General features: G+C 41.7%; 1 protein-coding gene across 1 annotated transcript; it reads left to right on the forward strand.

Moving 5' to 3' along the window:
• Positions 1 to 863: 863 nt before the first annotated feature.
• On the forward strand, positions 864 to 23,054 carry GCA (grancalcin). The gene is made up of 8 exons (XM_065413853.1): positions 864 to 981; positions 5,197 to 5,370; positions 13,435 to 13,504; positions 14,533 to 14,576; positions 14,876 to 15,023; positions 19,104 to 19,217; positions 19,656 to 19,714; positions 20,902 to 23,054. Exons 1-8 carry the CDS (start codon positions 958 to 960, stop codon positions 20,926 to 20,928), a joined length of 660 nt encoding a protein of 219 aa, XP_065269925.1. The 5' UTR covers positions 864 to 957; the 3' UTR covers positions 20,929 to 23,054.
• The last annotated feature ends 835 nt before the right edge of the window (positions 23,055 to 23,889 follow it).

Raw genomic sequence — 23,889 nt, forward strand, 5'->3', positions numbered from 1 at the left:
AGAATTAGGCCTAGAGTATTTGACTTGTAAAATATACGTATACTTGTAAGGGTTTAAAGTGTTTACAAACATTAAAGGGGCACCTGAAATCAAGTCAGTTAAAAAAAGTTAAATAGTCTCAGTTGCTAAACAAGTCCCTGAATCCCCCAGTCAGTTTTTATGGTTGTAGAAACACATTTCCACGTTTTAAAAAAATATTTTCCCTCTTCCCTATTACTGGTTGAAAGGCCAACATAAACAGCAGGGGCCTCTGACTAAGTACAAAGTGCTGTCACATGCAAAAATTAAACAAATTCAAAAGAATAATATTTTGTTTTCTCTTTTGGCTTCAGTAACGATCATATTTGAAATAACAGGAGGGAAAACATTTCCAGCCCAACCTTTGATTTTGAAATTGAGGGTTTTAGACCCCAATGCTTCCAAGTGCATCTCCACACAAGAGGGTAACAGATCACCCGCCCTTGTTTAAGTACCAATCAAAAAACCATTGCTGCTGTTGCGACCCACCTTACAAATCCCCCAGCGCAGCCTCTCCCTCTGCCGGTTCTGACACTAGCGCAGTGGCTCGGCGGCCTGCCTGCTCTACGCAGCCAGAGCGGCATTCTGCTCTGGCTCCAGTTTCACTTCGTTACTGTCTGCAATATAACAACTGAGAGAGAACCCCTCCCCCACACACCGCCCCTCTCCTCCTTACCAACGCCTTCCCCCTCCCCACACGTGTCCTTTCGCTCGCTCCCTGCCGCCGGCCCTGCACAAACTGGGGGGAGGGGAGTTGTGCCCCGCCCTCACGAGGCCTGACGGCGAGGGGGCGGGGAGCCCGCCAGCCAATGGCAGGGCTCGGAGGCCCTGGCTCCTCCGAGCTTCCGCGATCGGGCGGGGTGAGTCGGCGGCGTAGCAGCGGCAGCAGGTTCCCGGGCTGTGAACTGTGACGGCAGCGGCTCGGCCCGTGTCTCCGCCATGGCCTACCCGGGGTTCGGAGCGGTGAGTAGCTGCGACGAGGGGCCCGGCCCAGCCCCCGCGGCCTGAACAAAGCCCCGACGTCGCCCCTTGTGGGCTCCGCGGGGAGAGGGTAGAGTGAGGCCCTGCCGCCTGGGGGCCTTGCGCTTCCGCACGGGACAAAGGCCCGAGCTGGGCTGGGCCCTCCCAGCCCACCAGGGCCGGCGGGACCAGCAGCTCCTCGGGGCTGCCGTGCGGTTGGGCGGGCGCAGCGGGCGTGGGAGGGAACGATCGCTCGAGCCGTGACGGGCAGGCCCCGCCCCGGCGGCCGGGCGTGGCAGGCTCCCAGCTGTGCTGGGGGCCGCCTGCGCGGGAGGGATGTGGGGGGCGCCCGAGGGGGCTCTCGTCACCCGTTCGTGCACTTCCCGGTAGTGAGTAGTCGCCGCGGGTAGGCCCCGGAAGGCGCGGCCCTGGGCCTCTTGCGACGCCCCTAGCAGTGGCACGGGAAGCCAGGCAGGGTGATTGCCTAGAGCGGCAGCTCGCACCCACTCGTGGCGTGGAGCACACGGGAGGGGTCAAGAGAATGAAGTCAGTGCTCGAGGGCTGGCGGGGGGCCCTGGTGTGAAACACAGAAAATTTGGCTCTTTCAGAACAAGCAGAGCCAGTTTCAGTGAGTAGCTGTTGGAGAAGGAGAACTGGGATTGCGGCGCCTCTAACCTTTGCGTCACCGCTCTTTAAATGCAGTCCAAATTATCCTGGGAAGCAGTTGGGACTTCCGTTTCTCGTGGCCATCGCCACAGACTGCTCTGGCACGGAGCGCCTTTCTGACGGTCCTAGTTGGTCTTGGGCTGGAATAATCATGGAGCCTGAACTGTCCTCACAAACCACCACGGGAGAGTGGTGATGTTGCAACAGGAGGCACACCCAGTTACAAAATGGCCCTGTACAAATATGGAGCCACTTCTGTGAGTTTGTAGTGTGCTCAGTAGTTTTTCCCGTGGTGTGTGCTATAAACCTGTGATGCCATTCCCTCTGCTGAGACCACACCATGCTCTGCCCCCACTTTCCAGCCTGGTGCAGTGCCCTTCCCCATTCCTGAGATGGGACAGGAGCAGCTGGAAGTGGGGCAAGGCAGGCCCCTGCTGGTAGCTCTGGTGCAGGAGCTGTCCACTCAGGCTTGGTTCCACAGCCCCTCTGGTATGATGAGGGAGTGGGACCAAGATTGAATGAGTGGCATTGTGACATGATGCATGGGAGTCGCAGCACCAATCACTTAATTTTGGCCTTTCCATCCCTGTGTCACAACAGAGGATCAGCAGAATTAAACCTAAGTAGGTAATGGAGTAGCAGCTATGCCTGCTCCTCCTTGCTACTGCAGCGGTGTGCACCATGCATAATGTGTACAGCTGCGGGCACCACTGTAAGGCACCTCTCACTTCATAGCAGCACAGGTCACTTGTAGCTAACTAGTATCCAGTCCTCAATAATACAATTTTTTCTTCTAGGTAAGAGACACTATTCTTGTATTTATAACTGTGGCACAGCAGAAGGAAAATAAACGCAGTGCCTTGACCTACTAAAACGTTCTCCGCCGATCAAATTAAGCAAATACGAAGTTTGATCAGTCAGGATCCATAGCCCAGATATTTACCAACTTTGAAGACAGGCTGTCTATGGAGACTTCCAGGTTGCTCCTCTGAGATTGTCCTTCAGTAATTCCCTAACCATAAAACAAGTCTCAGCTGCACAGATAGGCTCAGGTGTAACTAGGCGCTTAGCTGTCTTCTTTCAGCTTTACTTAGTCAAGAGTAGCTACATGGGTCCCATCTTCCACTGGAGCATTTGTCCCCTCAGACCATTTCTTCTTCCTTAAAGCTACATTGAAAAGTACTCATTTTTAATACTGGAACACGGGTAGTACTATAGCTACGCAATCTACTTCTTGGGATTCTGAAGGGTAGGGTACCCTCACTGCTTTCTTGGATCTGATACTACTTTTGAAATATTATACAGAGGATGAATTCTTTGGGGCCATTCTAAGCTGCCTTTTAAAGAAGTATCCAATATTGACAGCTGCCTCTGCAGAGTCTTCTATTTTTATGCTAGAGCTTTCTGTTGAAGCATCAATGTGCAGAGTTGGTTTCATTCCCTTCTCAGTAGGGCTATGGTTCAGCTTCCAGTTCTGTCTCCTATCTCTCACCCACTAGTTGCCTTGGCACTGGCATTTGTGTCTGATCTGGTGCTGAATTATTTTGGAAAATCCTTTCAGTTTCTATTGATGAGCAAAAGGCAATTAGCGTGTTCATTATATTTTTCCTCCCACTCTTTAATAAGTCAGAGTCAGGGGAAAGAAAACCCTCAAATTTTGAAGGTTGTCCTTATGGTACTGATAAAAATAAGTGCTTATTGGAGGATGAGGTCCTCTGCTATATACAAATAAAAATCGCTTCTAAGCATTATTTTAGTAGTTGAAGGCCCACCCATTTCAACATCACAGTACAGTTTCTCTGCTCAACCTGTCAAGACTGCTGAAACAGTCTGTATGACTGATTTAAATAACTAAACAGTTTAGCACAGGAGTGAAGAATATAATGTAATTAATGGAAACTGCAGGTAGGATTAGATGGTTAGACTTTATCCAAACTGGAATTAGTTACTAAATTCTGCAAAAAAGTGTCCATATTCTCTGTTTTATACCTCCATTTAAAAGAGAACCACTAACAACTGCCATTTCTTTTTGGAAAATAATTTAATTTCTCATAAAACATTTATTTGGTAGTGCAATTTATTCTTTTGCAATCACCTAGTAAAGTATACCTCTACCCCCATATAACGTGACCCGATATAACACGGGTTCACATACAACGCGGTAAAACTCTGACCTGCCGCTCTGAGCAGCGTGTTAAGGGGGCCCCGGGTCTAGGAGCGGGGGGAGGGGGGATTTGGGGGCCCTGCAGTCCCAGAGTGGCCCGGGGGATTAGCAGGGGGCCGGGAGCAGCCTGCTCCGCTTCCCTGGCCCCAGCAGTGTCGTTCGGGGGAGGGGGTTTGGGGGAAGGGATCCCCCACACACTCAGTAGCAGAAGCGGAGCAGCCCAGCTCCAGCCTATTCCATGCCGCCAGCTCCCAGCCGCGGCTCCATTTCCCGCCACAGGTGAGTGCGGGACCTTTCCCCAACACCCCCCCTCAGCGACACAGCTGGGGCAAGGAAAGCGGACTGGGGCCGCATCGCTCCGCTTCCTGCCGCCGGTGAGTGCGGAGGGCGTCCTTTCCCCCAGCCTCCTCGCACTTACCGGCGGTGGGAAGCGGAGCAGCCCAGCCCCAGCCCGCTCTACTCCGCCAGCTCCCAGCCACAGCACTCCGCTTCCCGCCACAGGTGAATACGGGGGGCATCCTTTCCCCAACCTCCCCGCACTCACCGGCGGCGGGAAGCGGAGTGCCGTGGCTGGGAGGTGGCGTAGTGGAGCGGTCTGGGGCTGCATTGCTCTGCTTCCTGCCACAGGTGAGTGCGGAGGGCGTCCTTTCCCCAACCTCCCCGCACTCACCGGCAGTGGGAAGCAGAGCAGCCCACTCTACTCCCGCAGCTCCCAGCTGCGGCACTCCGCTTCCTGCCACAGGTGAGTACGGGGGGCATCCTTTCCCCAACCTCCCTGCACTCACCGGCGGTGGGAAGCGGAATGCCACGGCTGGGAGGTGGCGGAGTGGAGCACGCTGGGGCCACGTTGCTCCGCTTCCCGCCGCTGCCGGTGAGTGCCTGTCAGGGGGCGGAGGGTGTGGATAGGGGTTGGAGCAGTCAGGGGACAGGGAGCAGGGGGGTTGGGTAGGGGGTGGGGTCCTGGGAGTGATTAGGGACAGGGGTCTCTGGAGGCGGCGGTCAGGGAACAAGGAACGCCAAAGCAAGTTTGATATAACGCGGTCTCACCTATAACGCAGTGAGATTTTTTTTTTGTCTCCCAAGGACCGCGTTCTATCAGGGTAGAGGTGTATTCATTTTAGAACTATTCTAAAAACTCTGAATTAGAAAGTGTTGTGTGATCACAGCATACGTAACTTCTTAAAAAAAAAAGGGGGGGGGCAGATAATGTGGTGCCAGTGTTTGGATATATGACTGATGAATTTGAAGTGGTATAGTTATTTGAATTAGGCTGTGTAATGGGCATTTAAATAAAAGTGCATCATGAATAAGCTGACTTTGTAAGTGGAAGTCTGTTACTATAGATTGAGCTGGTGAAGACACTGAAATATTTCTCTTTTTCACAAAAGTATGGAGGTTACAGTGGTCAGATGCCAGGAATGCAAATGACAGTGGGACAGCCAATGCCAGGAGCAGTACCAAATATGCCTCATGGAGGATACTCTGGATATTCTGCATATTCTGGTACTTACTCTGCTGCTGCTGACCCTATGTGGACTTACTTCGCTGCTATCGCTGGACAGGTACAGTAGTATATGTAATGTAATTAAGTAAGCCTTATGAGTTTACCTAGCAAAGTCTGCTTTTTTTGTGAAAGAAGAACACTTAGCTTGCTCAGTACAATATTATTAAAGCTCTCAAGAATTGTCTCTCACCAGGTAAAATTGGATTGTGTTTAACAATAATGGTAACTAAAACTGGCATTTGAGTTTGATGTCCCCTCTCCTCAGTTAATTGAACAGTGTTTGTGACTAGTAGTATAAAGTCTAATGTCAGTGGTGAGCTGTAAACAAGCTTTCATCCTTCAGTAATACTTTCTTAACCTGAAGAACAAACTTTACAGTTTTACATGCTTGAAATATAGACCTCTTCAAAAATACCTGTGATTGCCTAAAGGAAGAACCAATTACTGTGTCCCCCATCCCCCAAAATAATAATAATAATAATAAGAGCCTGTTAAACCTTTGCAGACTTGGTAGTCTTATTACTCTATTAATAAAGATAGATCTACCTAAGTTTTTATAAGTATTCCATATTCATGTTTTCACTGCCTACTGAAGTGAAGGTGATGGTCTCCCTCAATCTCAATCTCTCTCTCTCTCTCTCTCTCTCTCTCTCTCCAGGGCACTTTCATAGTATTGTGCCACAGTTTTTTATGCAGGTAGTAAAGGGAAACACTAAAATCCTATTCAAGTGGTGTCTGAGACCAAACCAGGATTCTCATGAAACTAATTTTGGTACTTTCATACAGGACAAAGCAGAAAGGGAAAGACAGTGCAAGAACATGGCATCTAAAAGTAAAATCCCAAGGGACTTGGGTCTTTAAAATGGATGCTGCCTGAATTGTATTAAAGTGCTTCTTTTAACCTGAGGTCCTAGATCTGATATTTAAGTTCCTCAGTCACATATTGCTATCCAAACAGTATCTCTTATTGATACAGGATTGCATAGTATGTTTTGGTAAGATAGTGATGGAGGGTAGAAGAATCTAGTCACTTTTTTTTAACTGGCTTATTGTGCCAGCATGCTATTGAATGGCTTTGAAGAGCTATATATATCTCTACCCCGATACAACGCTGTCCTCGGGAGCCAAAAAATCTTGCCACGTTATAGGTGAAACCGTGTTATATCTAACTTGCTTTGATCCGCTGGACTGTGCAGCCCAGGCCCCCTCCTCCCCCCCGGAGCGCTGCCTTACCGTGTTATATCCGGTCGCGTTATATCTGGGTAAAGGTGTAGTATAAAATAAGGGTATTAAACACTGAGAATAACGTATACATGACGATTGTATTGGGTGGGAGTGAAAATAGATACCATGTCCCAATCTGCATTATGTTTCTGTAATGGGAATGGCAGCAACAGCACAACATATGATCAAGTGATGTAAGGAATAAGAACCGGGAAGTTTCTCGGTGTGATCTGGGGGAAAAATGTGGGGGCGGGGGGAGGGAAAGGGGGCTGACAAGGATTCACAGAGGGCATGTGCATGGCCCCACAGGTTACTGTTCTCTAGATGGTTTGGGATTTGTGCTGCCAACATGCACATTCCTAAGAACGTGGATCTGCAGAGGCAATGTATTTGAAGATCTCCAGTTCCAGGTGAGTAATCTTCTCTTCTGGATTACAGGAGCTGCTTTTTCCCCCCCCTCCTCCCCACCCACCCTTCTGGCATAAGTCACACAGTCATTACAGATTGAGGCTGTGAACCTCAAACTGTCTATTGACTTCTGCTTTAAGATGCATTGTGCTGCCTTGACTCTGCTTGCCTAATCATCTTTTATCCTTTATTTCTTTTTTGGTGCAGAACACCACTTTTTCTGTTTTGTGATGAGTCATATCCTGCCTTTGTCCCTACTAACCTGTGGAAGCAGGAGCAGATGGATACACTGTAAAATAGCTGCAGCGCTTAGAGCAACACAGACATTTTTAATGCATTCCTGAGTAAAGGGTCCAAATTATATTAAAACTGCTGTGTAGCTGTATGTGATCCCTGAGCAATACTTGATCACCGTTGGTTTTCTTCCTTCTCAAACATGCTTAAGACATGACATTTTCTAAGAGGATAAAACGTATCCAAAAGGTATTAGCAAAGGCATATTAAGACTTCATAATTAAATTGCCTCAACTAGGACACTTATGACTTCCTTTGCAAAAACATTCAGTTTCAGTGATTACAGGCCAGAAGTACCCACATGTTTACCTCTGAATTGCAAACCTGTCTGAACTGTTTGACTGGTTGGGGCATGCAAAATAAATTGGTGCTGCTAGGAACAGTAAACTAAAACTCACTTTCTGTCTGGTCATTGGATTAGTACTAGGACTGATATGATCTGGTATAACCAGGGTGGATTGATTTAAATCAGCAAGCAGGAAACCTTGATTTACATCAATGGTAATCTTGTTTTGCAATTGTGCTTTTTATGGTTATCTTCCTAAAGAAATTTTTGATTCTCATTGGTTGGTAGCCATTAAAACATGTTGATTTGCAATTAAATATAGCCATTACACTAAATTTGATACTCTTTTGCTGACCAGGAGGATTTAAGCAATTATGTAGCTTAACATACATTCATATTCCTAACTTTACACTTTTATGTTTAAAATGGTGAATGATGTATTTCTTATTTACTAGTGATGTGTCCAGCTGTATTTGGATGGAAATTGGAATTCAATTATGTCCAAAAATATGTAAAATTGTTTGACTAGTTCAGTAAAACTGAACCTTAAATGTGCTGGATACATAAGGGAAAAACTTTATCAAAACATTTTGCATTTAAAACTAGGAAGTATTATCCTTGGTGAATTGAAGTGATTGTTTTTGGTCACCATGTCCTTCAAGATTTTAGAAATACAGTAGAACCTCAGGGTTACAAACACCAGAGTTACAAACTGACCAGTTAACGACACACCTCATTTGGAACTGGAAGTATGCAGTCAGGCAGCAGCAGAGACCAAAAAGCAAATCTAGTACAGTACTGTGTTAAATGTGAACTACAGGGGGGAAAAGGAAAAACAACCTTTTTCTTCTCCATAATAAAGTTTTAAAGCTGTATTAAGTCAATGTTCAGTTGTAAACTTGAACAACCATAATATTTTTTTCTGAGTTACGAACATTTCAGAGTTATGACAACCTCCATTCCCGAGGTGCTTGTAACTCTGAGGTTCTACTGTAGTAGAACTCGTCCTCACACCTAGTTTTTATTCATAGATTGGAAGAGGAAAATAAGCTTGATTGCTTTTTCAACTCCTAATTGGTTTCTTAACTTTGAATGAACTAGTCATTGAACTGAACTAGTTGAATAAGCTAAAATGAAGAAAATATTCTCGGTGGAGACTACTGGTGTCAAAAGCTGAGTTTCTTCAAATGCTAAATCTGGTTGCAGGTGCTAAGCTAGTGGCTTTCATTAGATCAGTGGTTAGTTTGACTGTTTTTAAAACTTCATAATATTAATTTAATTGAAATGATTAATAACTTATAGTACATTTAGACCTTAATGTAAGTTGTCATAATTTTAAATACACTTTTAAAAAAAATCTGAATTTAAAAAATAAAATAAAAATGTTGTCCTTTTAAACCACTCTGGGTATTGCTCAGAAAGGCCTGTTCCATTTCGCTCTCCTGGAATTATTAGCAGTTTTGCTCAGGCATAGGGATCCATACCTACACATATCCAGGTGCAGGATTGGGGCCTAAATGCATAGCTTGCGACTTTATAATAGCCGTTATAGAGAGATGATAGTTTTGCCATTTACTTTTGTGAGAGCAGGATTCAACCCATAGCATGTCTTCAGCAGGAGCGGCAGTAACACGAGTTACGATTCTATCAGTTTCACACTGTTCCAGAGGTACAAGACATGATTCAAAGCAGAGGCCCAAAAAGGTGGGGGAGAATGTGATGAGGCATAAACAGAGTAGGAGAAGCATCTGCATCTGACTCCTCAGTGAGTAATTGTGGTGGTGGTGGTGAAGGGAAGAAAGGAAAAGGTTTAAAAAAAAAAAAAAATTGGATATGACTGTGCTCTTGTCTTCTCCCCCTAAAAGTGGAGAAATAGAAAGAGGGACTGAATATTCCCCTCTTCTATATAGGCTCTTACACAGTATCACTGTAAGATAAGTACCTGCTACACAAAAGAAATGCACGCAACCTAAAGAGTGGGGGAGAAAAGGTCATTGCTTAATTTTAGAGTGGATATTGTGTGGTTTTTTTCAGTTACCAGTTTAGTTATACAGTTAATTGGACTGGCAGCTGAGAAAAACTCAGAATTAAAACTCTCTGCCATTCCCAAAATTGTGGGTTTCCCTTTATCCTGATGCTCATATGAAATTGAACTAGGCAAAGGAAATGTTTGTCCAAAGCTCAAATTATTTCAAACTTTTAGTGTAAAAGATTTCTTTCTACCTTTCAGGAATCTGTCTCCATAAATAACTTTTGCTAAAGATCATTTCTTGTTTTGTCAGCCAAGCTCATCGGTAGGATTAGTGTCCTCCAGCATGTTAGAGTGAATTCAAAGCTAGATTAAATCAAGACTTTGGTTTATAGGCATAACAGTCAAGCTTGCATCATGCATGCCTCAGAGGAGACGAAGATTACACTTGGTGAAAGACGCAGTTTCACATAGTCCCTAAACAGAGTGGACAAACTCCAAAATAGAGAGGTTGATGGATGAGTGTTGGAACCTGGTTGAGCTACGTGCAAGCCACCTGTTTTCCTTCTGATAGCATGCTTTATTATGAAATCCTGAATAACTCCTAGCTAAGTTTGCAGGAGCCATTCCATTCCCTATTTTTTCACATTCTAATTTTCTCAAATGTGTTTCAGCGAAAGTGTCTCCTGGTTAGTATCGGCCTAAAAGTGTGGTCTCCAGTTTCATGACTATTGGATGAGCTGGTTTTGAGCTATGGAACTCAACAGATTTAGCATGTTCCTACTGTTTGTTGTCTGTCTCCGATAACTCAGAAATAGCTTGGTTCATTCACTGTTGTCTACCAAGGAATAGTGAGAGAACTTTGTAGCTTCAGTGTGCAAACCTGCATTGTCTTTGCTGTCAAAATCAATTCTATTCCAAATTTATCTTCAGGAAATTTACATCTGTAAGTAAAAGTAGATTACAGTTAACAAAGAGGTCTTCTGTTGTCCACTCTTTTCCATATCTCTGTTCTAAGTGCAGTATGCTTTGCAATATGACAAACCTTGAAACATATATTGGTCTCTCTTCCTTGCATGCATGTGTATTTGTGTAACTATGTAACAAAAGCCCTTATTGTAAGACATGTGGGTAAGGAGCTGAGTTAGTTTTTGTGAGCTCCTTTTGGAATCTTAACTGAGCACTTGCTGACTTTTAGAGGGGGTTTTCCTTTTATTTATTTTTTTAAAATTCTCAAGTATAATACTATAGTAAACTTAGTTTTTTGTAGGGGGAATACACATTCACTCCTGAAGTACGAGGCACATAACCACAATCTGTCATCTACCATGTAGCAAGACCAGTGGGGTGATGGAAGCGCTGGCCTTGACTCTCAAAGAACTGAGCAGGTAGAAATTCAGAAACATGGGGATTGAATTGCTTTTTGGGTGGAGGGCAAAAGGGGAAAATTGTATTTCTGACTTTCATTGTACTATTGATATGACTAGTAAATGAGATTCAGAAATATAATATTCACCTCACTAAAATTTAAGCTATTCAGTTCCCTTCTTTTTCTTCACCCTTCTTTTTTTTTTTTTTGTGTGTGTGAGCTTACCCATTGAAAAATGTCCTTTTTCCCATTTGAGGATAAAGGCTCCATACTGTGGAGATTCTTGCAGCTTAATAGAGCTGATCACTTTTACTTTAGAGCCTGCTGGTGTTGCTCCTCAGTCAGGCAGATGTGGATTGATGAAGAGCATGTGATTGTGTGTAGTCTACACAGTGTTATGGGTGAAATTCAGTCCTCCATGGAGAGCTGCAAATGGAACACCTCTTTCTTTTCTTACTCCCTTCAAGATGACAATGTCACCTCTGCTCCTGCATGAAATCCAATGATATAAGCAGGAACAAGATGAATTTTACCAGGATGGGCTAATTTTGCTTTGTTTCTGGGGAGTTCCTCTGAATGTGCTATCCTCATGGCTTTACCCTTAAGACAGTATAAAGAATGGCAGGGCAAGGAACAAGAAAAATGGATCTTACAATATTTTCTCTCAGATTTAACTTCTATCTATTCATGGGACAAGCTCACCAAAAATTGGTTCTTCCTATTTTACAGCTCATGTTTAATTTTATGTTTTATAAAAACCAAATTTTAGCATTTTAGTGTAAGATACAGTAGCAGTAAAATAATTTGACTTGCATGCTGGATTTCCTTATTTAACTGTTTATGTTGGCCAATCATGATATCCTAGAACTGAAACATGGCTCTTCCAAAAGTTACTTAGAGTGTATACCTAAGTACAGTGAAAAGTGCTGCTTGTCTTTTCATAGAGATGTCATTCCACCCGATACAAGATCTGCTCAGTGTGTCAGCTATTTATACTTACTAACTAGCCACAAAACTTAGCTTGCTGCCATAGTTTCTAGTTCCACGACAGAGCGGAAGCCCAGCTGATTAGACCTTTCTACAAAGCTGTCAGTGAAGCTTAGAGAACCTTGTTTAAAGTCCTTTGTCATGTGTTTTGTTGTTGTTGTTTTTCCAAGGAAGATGATTTTCCTGTTACACTCACTTGCTTCTTGAGATCTTGGTTTTTGGAGAATCCTTTTTATAGGATCAAATGTGGAGGTTTTGAGAGCTTGTTACCTTTTGGTCTTGGGTGTTCAGAGGGCTGAACTGTACATGTCTATATGGGATGTTTAGCTTTCAGATTCACCTTTTTATGTTGCTCTTATCTGCATCGTTCTACTTCAGCTATAATCAGTACTGGCAGTGAAATAAGCAAGCTTTTGGGTTATTTTAATATCCTTCTTTTGAAGTGCTCTGTGGAGATGCTGAGAGAACAAGATGCTAGGAACAGAGCAGAGGAACACGAGGTAACAGACACAGTGATACTTGGCTGACAGAAAAAGCACGTCTAGTATAGTCACATGTCCTGTATGTTCAACAGTCAGTCATCAGACAGCATCATATCCCTCTTTATTGCTTTTCAACCTGCAGGATTCTAAAGCACTGTACAGCACAATCGACTATATTGAATCTGGAATAACTTGACCCATTGCTAAAATGCAGCTATCACTGCCTTCGGTGTGGAACAGGGCAGCTCCTTTTTTTTTTTTTTTTTTTTCCCTTTTCAGTTTGAAGAGTTCGTATTCTTCTAAAAAGAGAAACATCTGCAAGCTGTTTAAAACTGCACAGCAACACAGTACAATAGCTTAGCACTGTAAGTGAGGAATATGTATCCACTGAACTATAGAAGGATTTAGGTAGTTAGAATATAACTACACAAATTGAAATTTAGCCAGGGCACTGGGAATAACATCCCTGCTCTTAATAGCATCATAGGTTCTTTGACCACAAAATGGTCAAAATGTCAGTTTTATTGTATACATCAACCAAAGGAACAGCAGCAAAACTACAGGGGACCCTTGACATATAATGGGAGATGTGATGGGCAAAAGAAAAGGACCTTTTTAATAATTAGTTTCAAAATGGAGGCTCTGATACTCTAGAAGGCTCTCATTAAAATCATGAACAAAATAGAAATAAGTGCAGAAAACATCTTAACCAATTATTTGATAGAATTGTTTGCAACTTTATGAAAATTCTATACTGATTATCAGAAAATGTCACTGTAACAACTACTGCTGAAGGCTCATTTTAAATAGGTATTTGTTGCTAAGATAAGATTCCATTTAATTACTGTTGCTAAGATAGAAGGATTCCATGTAATTGCTGTAAGCAAGGAATTCTATTTAACTTTAGTGCTGCAGATTCTTGATTTAGACGAGGCACCATTCTGTAGTATTGTTTTTAATTTTTTAAGTATTAAATATCTTTACCTAGTTATAATGAACTAATTCGTTTGTCTTCAGTTAGGTTATTCACTGGCACTTCATTTTTGCATGAATTTGTATTGATAAGTGTCCATGACCATAAACCTATGCACTCTGTTCTACAGGATGGTGAAGTGGATGCAGAGGAACTACAGAGATGCTTAACACAGTCTGGAATCAGTGGGACCTATTCTCGTAAGACTTTGAATGTTGCTACTGTACACTTTCTTTTTTTAACTTGTGGATGATATTTTGGAATTTCTGTTCTTCAAGGAGCATTCCCTCTCTCCCATGTGTACCTCTTTCATTTCCTTCCTTATCACAGATTTCCACTTGGTGCTGGCATGTGTCCTTTCTATGCACCTTAAATAAATGGTACAGCCCTGCTAATGCCAATCCTGAAGATCAGCATTTGTGCTAGTTCATCTGTACAGTGTTTCCAGTACACTTTATTTTTACTTTCTCTCATGCTTTCCCTCTTACACAACAGAATATAAAAACAGTTGCAATCACAGGGTCTGGGCTCTGGTGGGTGCTCATCCCCCTCCCAAGACATGTACCATGCTTTGTAATCCCTTTGAATGAAATGGCATATGGTTAGAGACCAGGTAGGATCTCGAGTGCAACACATTCCAAAACTCCTATTCGGAAGGCAAAATAGTCTCTTATTTTGTTATAAGGATTTAATAAAACTCCTGGCATCAAAATAAAGTATCTTTGCTTTATAGGTTATGATTTTAATACCAAATCTTACTGTTCTTAAGGTATTACTGTGTATTTGACATGCGTAGCCTAGTAGTAGAGCAAGCTTTCCTACACTGGCCTGCCAAATGTGCCTTCACCTTGAGATACTGAGTTGAGATGGTAACTTGGTTTCCATGCCTGTTTAAACCTTGTTCTCCCTGCTGATACTGAATTAATACTCTCCATTAAGAACAGGAGTTGGGTCACCAGTTCCTGGCTCAGTAGATGCTAAAAAGCAATCTAATGTCCTGCATTTTATCCACATCTAACCCATGGCTTAAATAACTAGTAATGTAGAAGCAAATATCTCCGTGTCCTTTTAGCCTACTTGATTTTGTTTTTCCTGGTGAGCTTTCAAAATCTCTCGCAAAAGTAAATTAATTCATGTGTTGACTATTGTCACTGAAACGTCACTGGTTACTAGAAATTACAACAGTAAAATTAATCTAGTTTCGAATCAATCTTTGACTATTTTTCAGCATTCAGTTTGGAAACCTGCAGAATTATGATCTCCCTGATGGATGTATCCTTGGGAAAATCTAGACTATACTGTAATCTTAAAGTCAGTTTAAACCAATTAATAATCCTGAGAAGAAACTAGAATTTCGAACCATTTTAAACTAATATGTTTTAGAACACTATCTTTGGGCTCCATTAATTTTTAATGTTGCACAGTTATTGATTGTATTAGTGTTGTCAGGGTGGTTAGAAGTCAAACTGCCTTATGTGACTTGAAAGTATATGTAATTTAATAATTTGGTTGTCCTATTAAGTTATTAATTTCAATGTATTAAGTTATTTTTGTTAACAAAACTACATCAGAGAGATTATACAGGAAAAATGGGATTTAATGAATTCAAAGAACTCTGGGCAGCTCTTAATGCTTGGAAGCAAAATTTCATGATGATTGATCAAGACCGAAGTGGAACCGTGGAACTTCATGAATTGGGTCAAGTCATTGCAGCTATGGGTAAGATAGCATTTGAAAAACTTCTACAGCCTCCTGTTTGTTCTATTTATTGCAATATATATTACTACTTTAATTATAAGGATGCAGCATGTAGAATATGGAAGGTTGCAGTGGATTGTGTTGCTATCTATTAGGTCAAAGTATAGGGCTTGCCAGCAGTGTTGTACGGGTACCATGCTTCGTTTCTGGAACTCCAAACTATCAACTAAGTATTCCTCCCTTTCTGGCTAGCCCAGAAATAGTGTCAATAAGCTTCATAGGGAGCTGTATATAGCTATCTTCTGATGGAAAGATTGGTCATCTGGACACACATCCTTGAAGATTGGGAGGAGACAGGAAATCCCTCTTAAAATAAATGCCATGTTCAATACTGAACACAGTGTTAATTTTCATAACAAGTTTTTAGATGCAGCACTTCTTGGTATTGGCATACACAGGGCTAATGCATCAATTTGGGGTACAGGAGGGAAAGGAAGACTTTCAGTATATTCTGCCGCTGGAGGAGTCATGGGCATATGTCTTCCTAATGAGGCAAAATATGTCCTGGGGGCACAGCATTTCAGCAGAGTACACCTCTACCCCGATATAACGTGACCTGATATAACACGAATTCGGTTATAACGTGGTAAAGCAGTGCTCCGGGGGGGCGGGGCTGCGCACTCCGGCGGATCAAAGCAAGTTCGATATAACACGGTTTCACCTATAATGTGGTAAGATTTTTTGGCTCCCGAGGACATATCGGGTTAGAGGTGTATAAAGATACACACAGAAACTATGATGAACCTAGACCATCTTATAGGGCAGATGTACACAAGCCTGTGTGCTTCCCCTTTGATAGTAGGTCGTTAAAGATTAGTGACTAAAAGTTGCTCTTCGTCTAGAATACCCCAATGTAAAAAAGTTATACAAATCTTTATCATAGCTGCTGCTAGCCAACAATAGTAAATCAGGAACCAGTACCAGACACTGCACTGACATAAAAAGGCTTTCTGTTAAACTGCATTTCTGGAATATTGGTGTATAGCCAGCCTGTTCCATTTCCCTCTGAGTGGGAGAGGCTAATGCTTTTGTGGATCAAAGTGCTGCAGGTGTTTGGAGCAATAGTTACTTTGTGCATGGGATATTATATGCACAGACTATCCTTAAGTCTCTGGGCTGCAACTTTTAGCAGCTGCTGCTAAGTTAATTATTGAATAGAGGTAGTGGGTGGAAGTTAATAGCTTCCTAGTTACTCTTGAGTCATAGGTAGACATTGACTCCACTACTGGGGGTATGATTGCAGCTCAGGTAGACATATCTATGGCAATACTTGTGTGGGTAACAGTGTAGATGTAGGGACATGGTCTTCAGCAATGTAACCTAACCCATAGGAAAGCCTGTGTTGCCACATCTACGCTGCTGTTTTTAGCAGTGCTAGCATGGGCCTGTCACAGCTCAGATTGCAGTATAGACATCTCCACGCTTGATTCTGAATGACAGGAGGCCGGGAAGAATAAATGCCAAGGGAAGCTGAATTTGCTAGAGACTTGAATCCTGCATGAGATGTCTCTGGCCTCTTGCTTGAAAACTACTACTTTTTAAAGTGTATGCAATTTGGAAAACATTATATACCTAAATAAGATTCTCTTCCCTCTCTTCTTACACTTTCTGAAGTTATGAAAGGGGGTCTAGAACATCCTGTGTTGCTCCTGCAACAATCAGGCACAGGAACCTACTTTTCTAGAGGCAGAAGTTCATGTTCACGATGGTTCTGACAGGCTGGTTTTGTAATCCTCTCATCTTTTCTTTATTTGCCTTTGTGTTTGACTTTTCCCCTCTCTCTTCAACCTGTCAAGCAGCATTAAAGCACAGAAATTCCTCTTTGTACAGTGGAGAGTCATGCTGTCTGAGCATGCTGCACTTTCTTACTTGTAGAAGGCTCTGAGTTGAGTTAAGCCACTCTAATAATACTAGTGCAGAGTGTGTTCCAAATAAAGCAATTGGCAGGTGAACTGGCAAACAGGCAGTAGATGCTAAACATCCTTTTGCTGGGCCTTGTTAGAAATGTCCACAAGCCAGCCTCTGGCTACTTTTGCTAAGACCATGCAAAAAAGTCAAGGGTGACTTGATTACACAGAATTAGTATCTCTGTTTAATATGTTTATTTACTTAATCTCTGCTTTAAGTGAAAGATTAAATAATAATAATAATTTATGGAGATATCCTATCTCCTAGAACTGGAAGGGACCTTGAAAGGTCATCGAGTCCAGCCCCCTGCCTTCACTAGCAGGACCAAGTACTGTTTTTGCTCCAGATCCCTAAGTGGCCCCCTCAAGGATTGAACTCACAACCCTGGGTTTAGCAGGTCAATGCTCAAACCACTGAGCTATCCCTCCCCACTAATGTCTTGACTGTTTCTGATAATGTCTGAAGTTGTCCTTTCAGATGAATTTCAGGATGGGGACACCATAGAATCATAGAATATCAGGGTTGGAAGGGACCTCAGGAGGTCATCTAGTCCAACCCCCTGCTCAAAGCAGGACCAATTCCCAACTAAATCATCCCAGCCAGGGCTTTGTCAAGCCGGGCCTTAAAAACCTCCAAGGAAGGAGACTCCACCACCTCCCTAGGTAACGCATTCCAGTGCTTCACCACCCTCCTAGTGAAATAGTGTTTCCTAATATCCAACCTAGACCTCCCCCACTGCAACTTGAGACCATTGCTCCTTGTTCTGTCATCTGCCACCATTGAGAACAGCAGAGTTCCATCCTCTTTGGAACCCCCCTTCAGGTAGTTGTAGGCTGCTATCAAATCCCCCCTCATTCTTCTCTTCTGGAGACTAAACAATCCCAGTTCCCTCAGCCTCTCCTCATAAGTCATGCACTCCAGACCCCTAATCATTTTTGTTGCCCTCTGCTGGACTCTTTCCAATTTTTCCACATCCTTCTTGTAGTGTGGGGCCCAAAACTGGACACAGTACTCCAGATGAGGCCTCACCAATGTCGAATAAAGGGGAACGATCACGTCCCTCGATCTGCTGGCAATGCCCCTACTTATACAGCCCAAAATGCCGTTAGCCTTCTTGGCAACAAGAGCACACTGTTGACTCATATCCAGCTTCTCGTCTACTGTGACCCCTAGGTCCTTTTCTGCAGAACTGCTACCTAGCCATTCGGTCCCTAGTCTGTAGCTGTGCATGGGATTCTTCTGTCCTAAGTGCAGGACTCTGCACTTGTCCTTGTTGAACCTCATCAGGTTTCTTTTGGCCCAATCCTCTAATTTGTCTAGGTCCCTCTGTATCCGATCCCTACCCTCTAGTGTATCTACCACGCCTCCTAGTTTAGTGTCATCGGCAAACTTGCTGAGAGTGCAGTCCACTCCAGATCATTAATAAAGATATTAAACAAACCCGGCCCCAGGACCGACCCTTGGGGCACTCCGCTTGAAACTGGCTGCCAACTAGACATGGAGCCATTGATCACTACCCGTTGAGCCCGACGATCTAGCCAGCTTTCTATCCACCTTACAGTCCATTCATCCAGCCCATACTTCTTTAACTTGGCAGCAAGAATACTGTGGGAGACCGTATCAAAAGCTTTGCTAAAGTCAAGGAATAACACGTCCACTGCTTTCCCCTCATCCACAGAGCCAGTTATCTCATCATAGAAGGCAATTAGGTTAGTCAGGCACGACTTCCCCTTGGTGAGTCCATGCTGACTGTTCCCGATCACTTTCCTCTCCTCTAAGTGTTTCATAATTGATTCCTTGAGGACCTGCTCCATGATTTTTCCAGGGACTGAGGTGAGGCTGACTGGCCTGTAGTTTCCTGGATCCTCCTTCTTCCCTTTTTTAAAGATGGGCACTACATTAGCCTTTTTCCAGTCACCATGTATAATGGAACTGTTCTAATGTCAGAAAACTTGAACTTTTTCACTGCTGTATATGAATACTTCTTCAATGTGCCCTATAAACAGCATTGACTGCAATACAGGATGTATAGTAATTATTATTTCAGTAGTCATACTTTCCAAAGATTATCCAGCAAACTGTTGCAAAACTGACAACATTACAGGCTATAACTTCCTATTTTTGGTCTTTTAGGTTACAGATTAAGCCCTCAAACACTAACTGCTATTGTAAAACGTTATAGCAAGAACGGCAAAATCTTTTTTGATGACTATGTGGCTTGCTGTGTGAAATTACGGGCATTGACAGGTATGTATGGGGTTTTCTATTTTTTGAAATAAAAATGCAGTACAGAGTGTGTTATGTTACAATTTTTAGATGAGGAAAAATTAGAATTGCAGTGTAAAGATTATTCTTCAAGTTCTTAAATCTCCTCTTACAATTCTAAGATTACATTTTAAAAGTTTATTTTGTACATAATTGTCTTCAGTGTTTTGAGTAATAGTTGTTCAGTATTCAGGATACCTAGAAAGTATTTTTGCTTTTTTACTGTAAGTTTAGATAGAATGTGGAAGGAAAGAAGTATGAAATGTTAAACTGGTTCAAAAGTGACAAATTTGCCTTGGGGGAAAAAAACGAGAAATGTTTGACAAAGTAATACTGCCAACCAAATTTACATTTAGTGTTTACATTAAATACTTTGGAGTTTTGCAAAGCTCCAATTTACTTATTTTATTCTTTTCTAAGATTTCTTCAGAAGACGAGACAACATGCAACAGGGATATGTGAATTTTGTATATGATGATGTAAGTATCTCTAGATTAAAATACTCAAATTTGTCAGGACTGTATGAAAACATTTTTTGTTGCAAATGACTGACTAGAGCTGCATGTTTAAATTTGATTTTAAAATCTTATCTTCCATTATGCTTTGTCTTCTCAGAAATGTTTTTTATAATAAACTCTTTGGTTGCATTCATGTTAACTTTCCTGTACCTTCACCTCCAAAGAATGACTAAAAACATCCCTCCTGTAAAGCAGCCACTCTGTAATCCAAGGCCTTAATCCTTCAAAGATTTAAGCACAGGATGAACTCAGTAGGACTACTCACATGTTTAAAGATAAGCACATGCATAAGTCTTTACAGAGCTGAGGGCTTAATATGTTTTGTGTAGTCTATTCATGGGCTGTGGGTAGTAATTACTACTGAGAGTATGCCCATTGACTTCATTGGACTACTATTCAGTAGGAAGTGTTTGCAGGATCAGACTCTTAGGCTTGGTCTACACTAACCCCCCCAAATCGAACTAAGGTACGCAACTTCAGCTACGTGAATAACGTAGCTGAAGTTCGAAGTACCTTAGTTCGATCTTACCTCGGTCCACACGCGGCAGGCAGGCTCCCCCGTCGACTCCGCGGTACTCCTCTCACCGAGCAGGAGTACCGCAGTCGACGGCGAGCACTTCCGGGTTCGACTTATCGCGTCCAGACAAGACGCGATAAGTCGAACCCAGAAGTTTGATTGCCAGCCGCCGAACTAGCGGCTGGGTATAGACGTACCCTGAGATTGTAACAGTCATCTGTTACCTATATGGCACTGACTTAGCATCATAAACATACATGACATTCTATAGTGTATGCGTTATTAATAGTACAAATTTAGCAATTTGAAAGTCTTTAATGCTGAAAATTTAAAAACAAAACAAATCTCTAAATGTTATTCCTTTCTAATTCTGTGAACACTTCTAAGCATTTGTTCATCCAGTAGACAAGTCCCAAGTTGTGTTCCCACAGTTTCTTCTAGGTATTCATTGTTCTCTTCTCCATCTCTCTCCTCTCTCCTCCCCTCTCCCCCCAAAAACTGACAAAACCAAGACAGACAATTCCTGAACTCTTTAGATGATCTGATAATTTGTAGTCTTCCAATTGTTTTCATTTCCCAATGTGGTGGTGTGCTGAATGTTAGCTACCTTTTTTTTTTTTCCCCCTTCTAGTTTTTGCAGTGTACCATGGCAATCTGAGTGGAAAGCTGCTGAAGGATATAGACTCCGACCTGTGAAGTCTTCTGCTGAGAAGAAATTAACTGAACCTGCTGTGAATTGAAGCTGTAGCAGACTTCCCCCATCTTTCTGCCTGTTAAGACATCCACTTTGAATAAATGTTTTGATTTTAGTGCACAGTTAAGAGCAATAATTTTTTTTTTCATTTTTAGTTATTTTTCAGAAGCATACTCTTTATATGTACATGCATAATTCCAGACAAGTACCCTATTGTTATGCACTCAAGCTTAATGAAGACTAAACAAACTTTTTGCTTGTAACAGTTGCAAGCATAGACCATTTCATTTTTATATGTATTTAGACTGCATACATGAGCAGAATATCAGACATCCTGTTTTTAATCTAATCTAATATAGGTATTTCATGTGACCATCAAAGTGGTAGTACATTGTTTCAGATGGCATATTCTGAGGAATTCTAGTTGCTTGGTGACACTAGTTCAATATTCCACCAGAAACAACTTAAAACAAGTTGTTAGGTAAAACTCTCCAAACTCATTGCAATAGGTTTTTTTTTTTCTGAGGCAGACTGTTACAAATTGTTCTTCTATTTGGTTTATTTATGAATTGGACAGTGCTTGTTGAATAATAGTTGAGACCCTCTCTGCTAATCAACATGCAGAAAGCCAAAAAAAAAGAAAATCTTCAAGGGACTATTGTGAGTCTTCATAGAGTTCACTTTCCTTTCAGTTTGAAAGCTTTCAAGCCCTCATCTATTCTGTAAAAATTGACTCCCAGTAGACCCTCAAGTTGGTGAACCTATTCCATTTTGAGATCAAGAAAATAACCCAGTGAACAGAAGTGTCTGATTTAAGGGATTACTCAAGCAGGTCCTTATTTTGCTAGGATATTTCAGCAGTGCTTCTAACAGAGAAGTAATGAGTGGGTCACAACTATGATCAACTCTACATCTCATCAAACTTCTGTTGGTTTCGTTCAGTCCCAAATTTTGTAATCCACAGCCATTCTAGGTTCTGAATCCTTCAACAACAAACCTTAGCAGGGGTTAAATTGGAAGTTATGCTCATGTCATGCTTGAAGTGGAGACTTACTGTGATGCATTGAGAGTACTCTGTGGTTAAGAATTTATGGAAATATTTTTCTCATGACAAACAAGACACTTTTAGTCTTGTAGTTCTGTTGTGTGCGCGCGTGTATACATTTTGCCAATGAGCAGTGTCGTATGTAATTCTGTGCTTCTTACACCTATTCCCATAGTGTCACAAGTATACTACTAAACATAACAATTTAAGAATGATTTTGCTGAATATTTTTGATACTGAAATGTATTCAACCTTTTTAGATCCCTCTTAATTGTATTTGCATTATAGTAACTATTGGAAGTAAATTTTCAGATCTGTATCGAACTAAATATTTGCATATCCTGCTGTTCAAGACTGAAATAAGTAAACAATTTTTGTGCAGGTTTAGACCTATTGCCAATAAGTATTCATGTTGTAAAGATACTGAATATACTCATTTGTGTACACGTACTTTTATTTGTAAACAGTGAACAATTTTCCAAGTCATCTTTGAGATTTTTTTTTTTTAAAGAAATAAGCATTCAAATAGCTTGCCATACATTTGTTGTACAAAAACCTGTTATGTTACAGGAGATGCTATGGTTTATAAATGATGCATTTCATCTAGGTTTAAAAAGTCTGCCAAATATTTTTTAAAAAATCCAGCTTTACAATTCTATATTAAAATGGAATTAAAATACATTTTAAATGACAGGGGAGGCAAATCAATCCTAGGGGAAGTCTTACATGGACTAAATTAACTTCCATTACAAAGAGCATAGCCACACTGTGTTGGTTAATGATCCAAAACCATCCCAAATGGGCATTGAAAAGTCAAGTAGCAAATGCTTTCGTAAGAATAATACAATTACATCTACTACTCACACATAGCTCTACAGTGAGGAAAGCAACTTCTCCAGAATGTTTTTCATGCAATTACAGGGTCCAGGATGTGCTCCTCTTGAACAGTAGCAGTAAAATTTGTCATGATCACTTATGATTCCACAGTGGATTTTATTTCTGTATGTTATCTTTGCCCTTATTAAACTAAAATATTTACAGACAATATTTTTCTTGTAGCTTCCTTTTTCCAAGCATAATTTTTTCAAAAAAATCAGTATACGCTAAATAGGCATAGTTGATTAGCAGATCCTAGAGGGTCAAATGCAACACATGCATACACACAAATCTAAAGAAAATGTTAGTTTTTGCTAATGAAATTTTTGTATATAAAGGAAATGCAAAATCGGTGTGATCATGGGCCAGGGACATCCTACACAGTCTTATTATAGGTCAGCAAGAAACTATCCATTTAAAGTATTCATACTTCTGGAAAGTCCGTAAGTGTAGCATGTCTGCATTTCATGTCTATTTACGTCTCAGTAAATCTGGATCACTTTTGTTTAGTTTGCAAGTAAAAAAGGGAATTTTCTCTGACTCCCCACAACTTCCACCTGGAATCAGAAAGCCAGGCTGGGTTCTTTCCTATTGTGCAGTCACAAAGATTCAGTGTGAATTAAATAGGCCAAATTCTGCCTTCAGTTACATCTGCACAACTTTTTTTTTTTTTTTTTTTAGTGGGGTTTGCTTGGAGGTAAATGAGAAGAATTTAACTCTGCCAGTAAAATTTAGTTAATTGTGTTGCTGCATGAGAAATGGTACATTACTCAAAGCTGTTTTGTTTACAGTGCTACTGTGTAAAAAGTAACAAAAACTGGAGTAACCTGCATAGATGTGACAGACAAACCTGCTTCCAGTGATAATGAAGTGGCCATCTTTTGTATACAGAAGTCACTGTTCATAGCAGACTACCACTTTGCTCAGTGTATACAGCAAACTCACTTTACTCTCATCTCACTGATGAGACAAAATTTAAATCAGTCAAAGGGCATCCTTGTGAA

The sequence above is a fragment of the Emys orbicularis genome, chromosome 11 (genome assembly GCF_028017835.1).
Source record: "Emys orbicularis isolate rEmyOrb1 chromosome 11, rEmyOrb1.hap1, whole genome shotgun sequence".
NCBI classification, from domain to species: Eukaryota; Metazoa; Chordata; order Testudines; family Emydidae; genus Emys; species Emys orbicularis.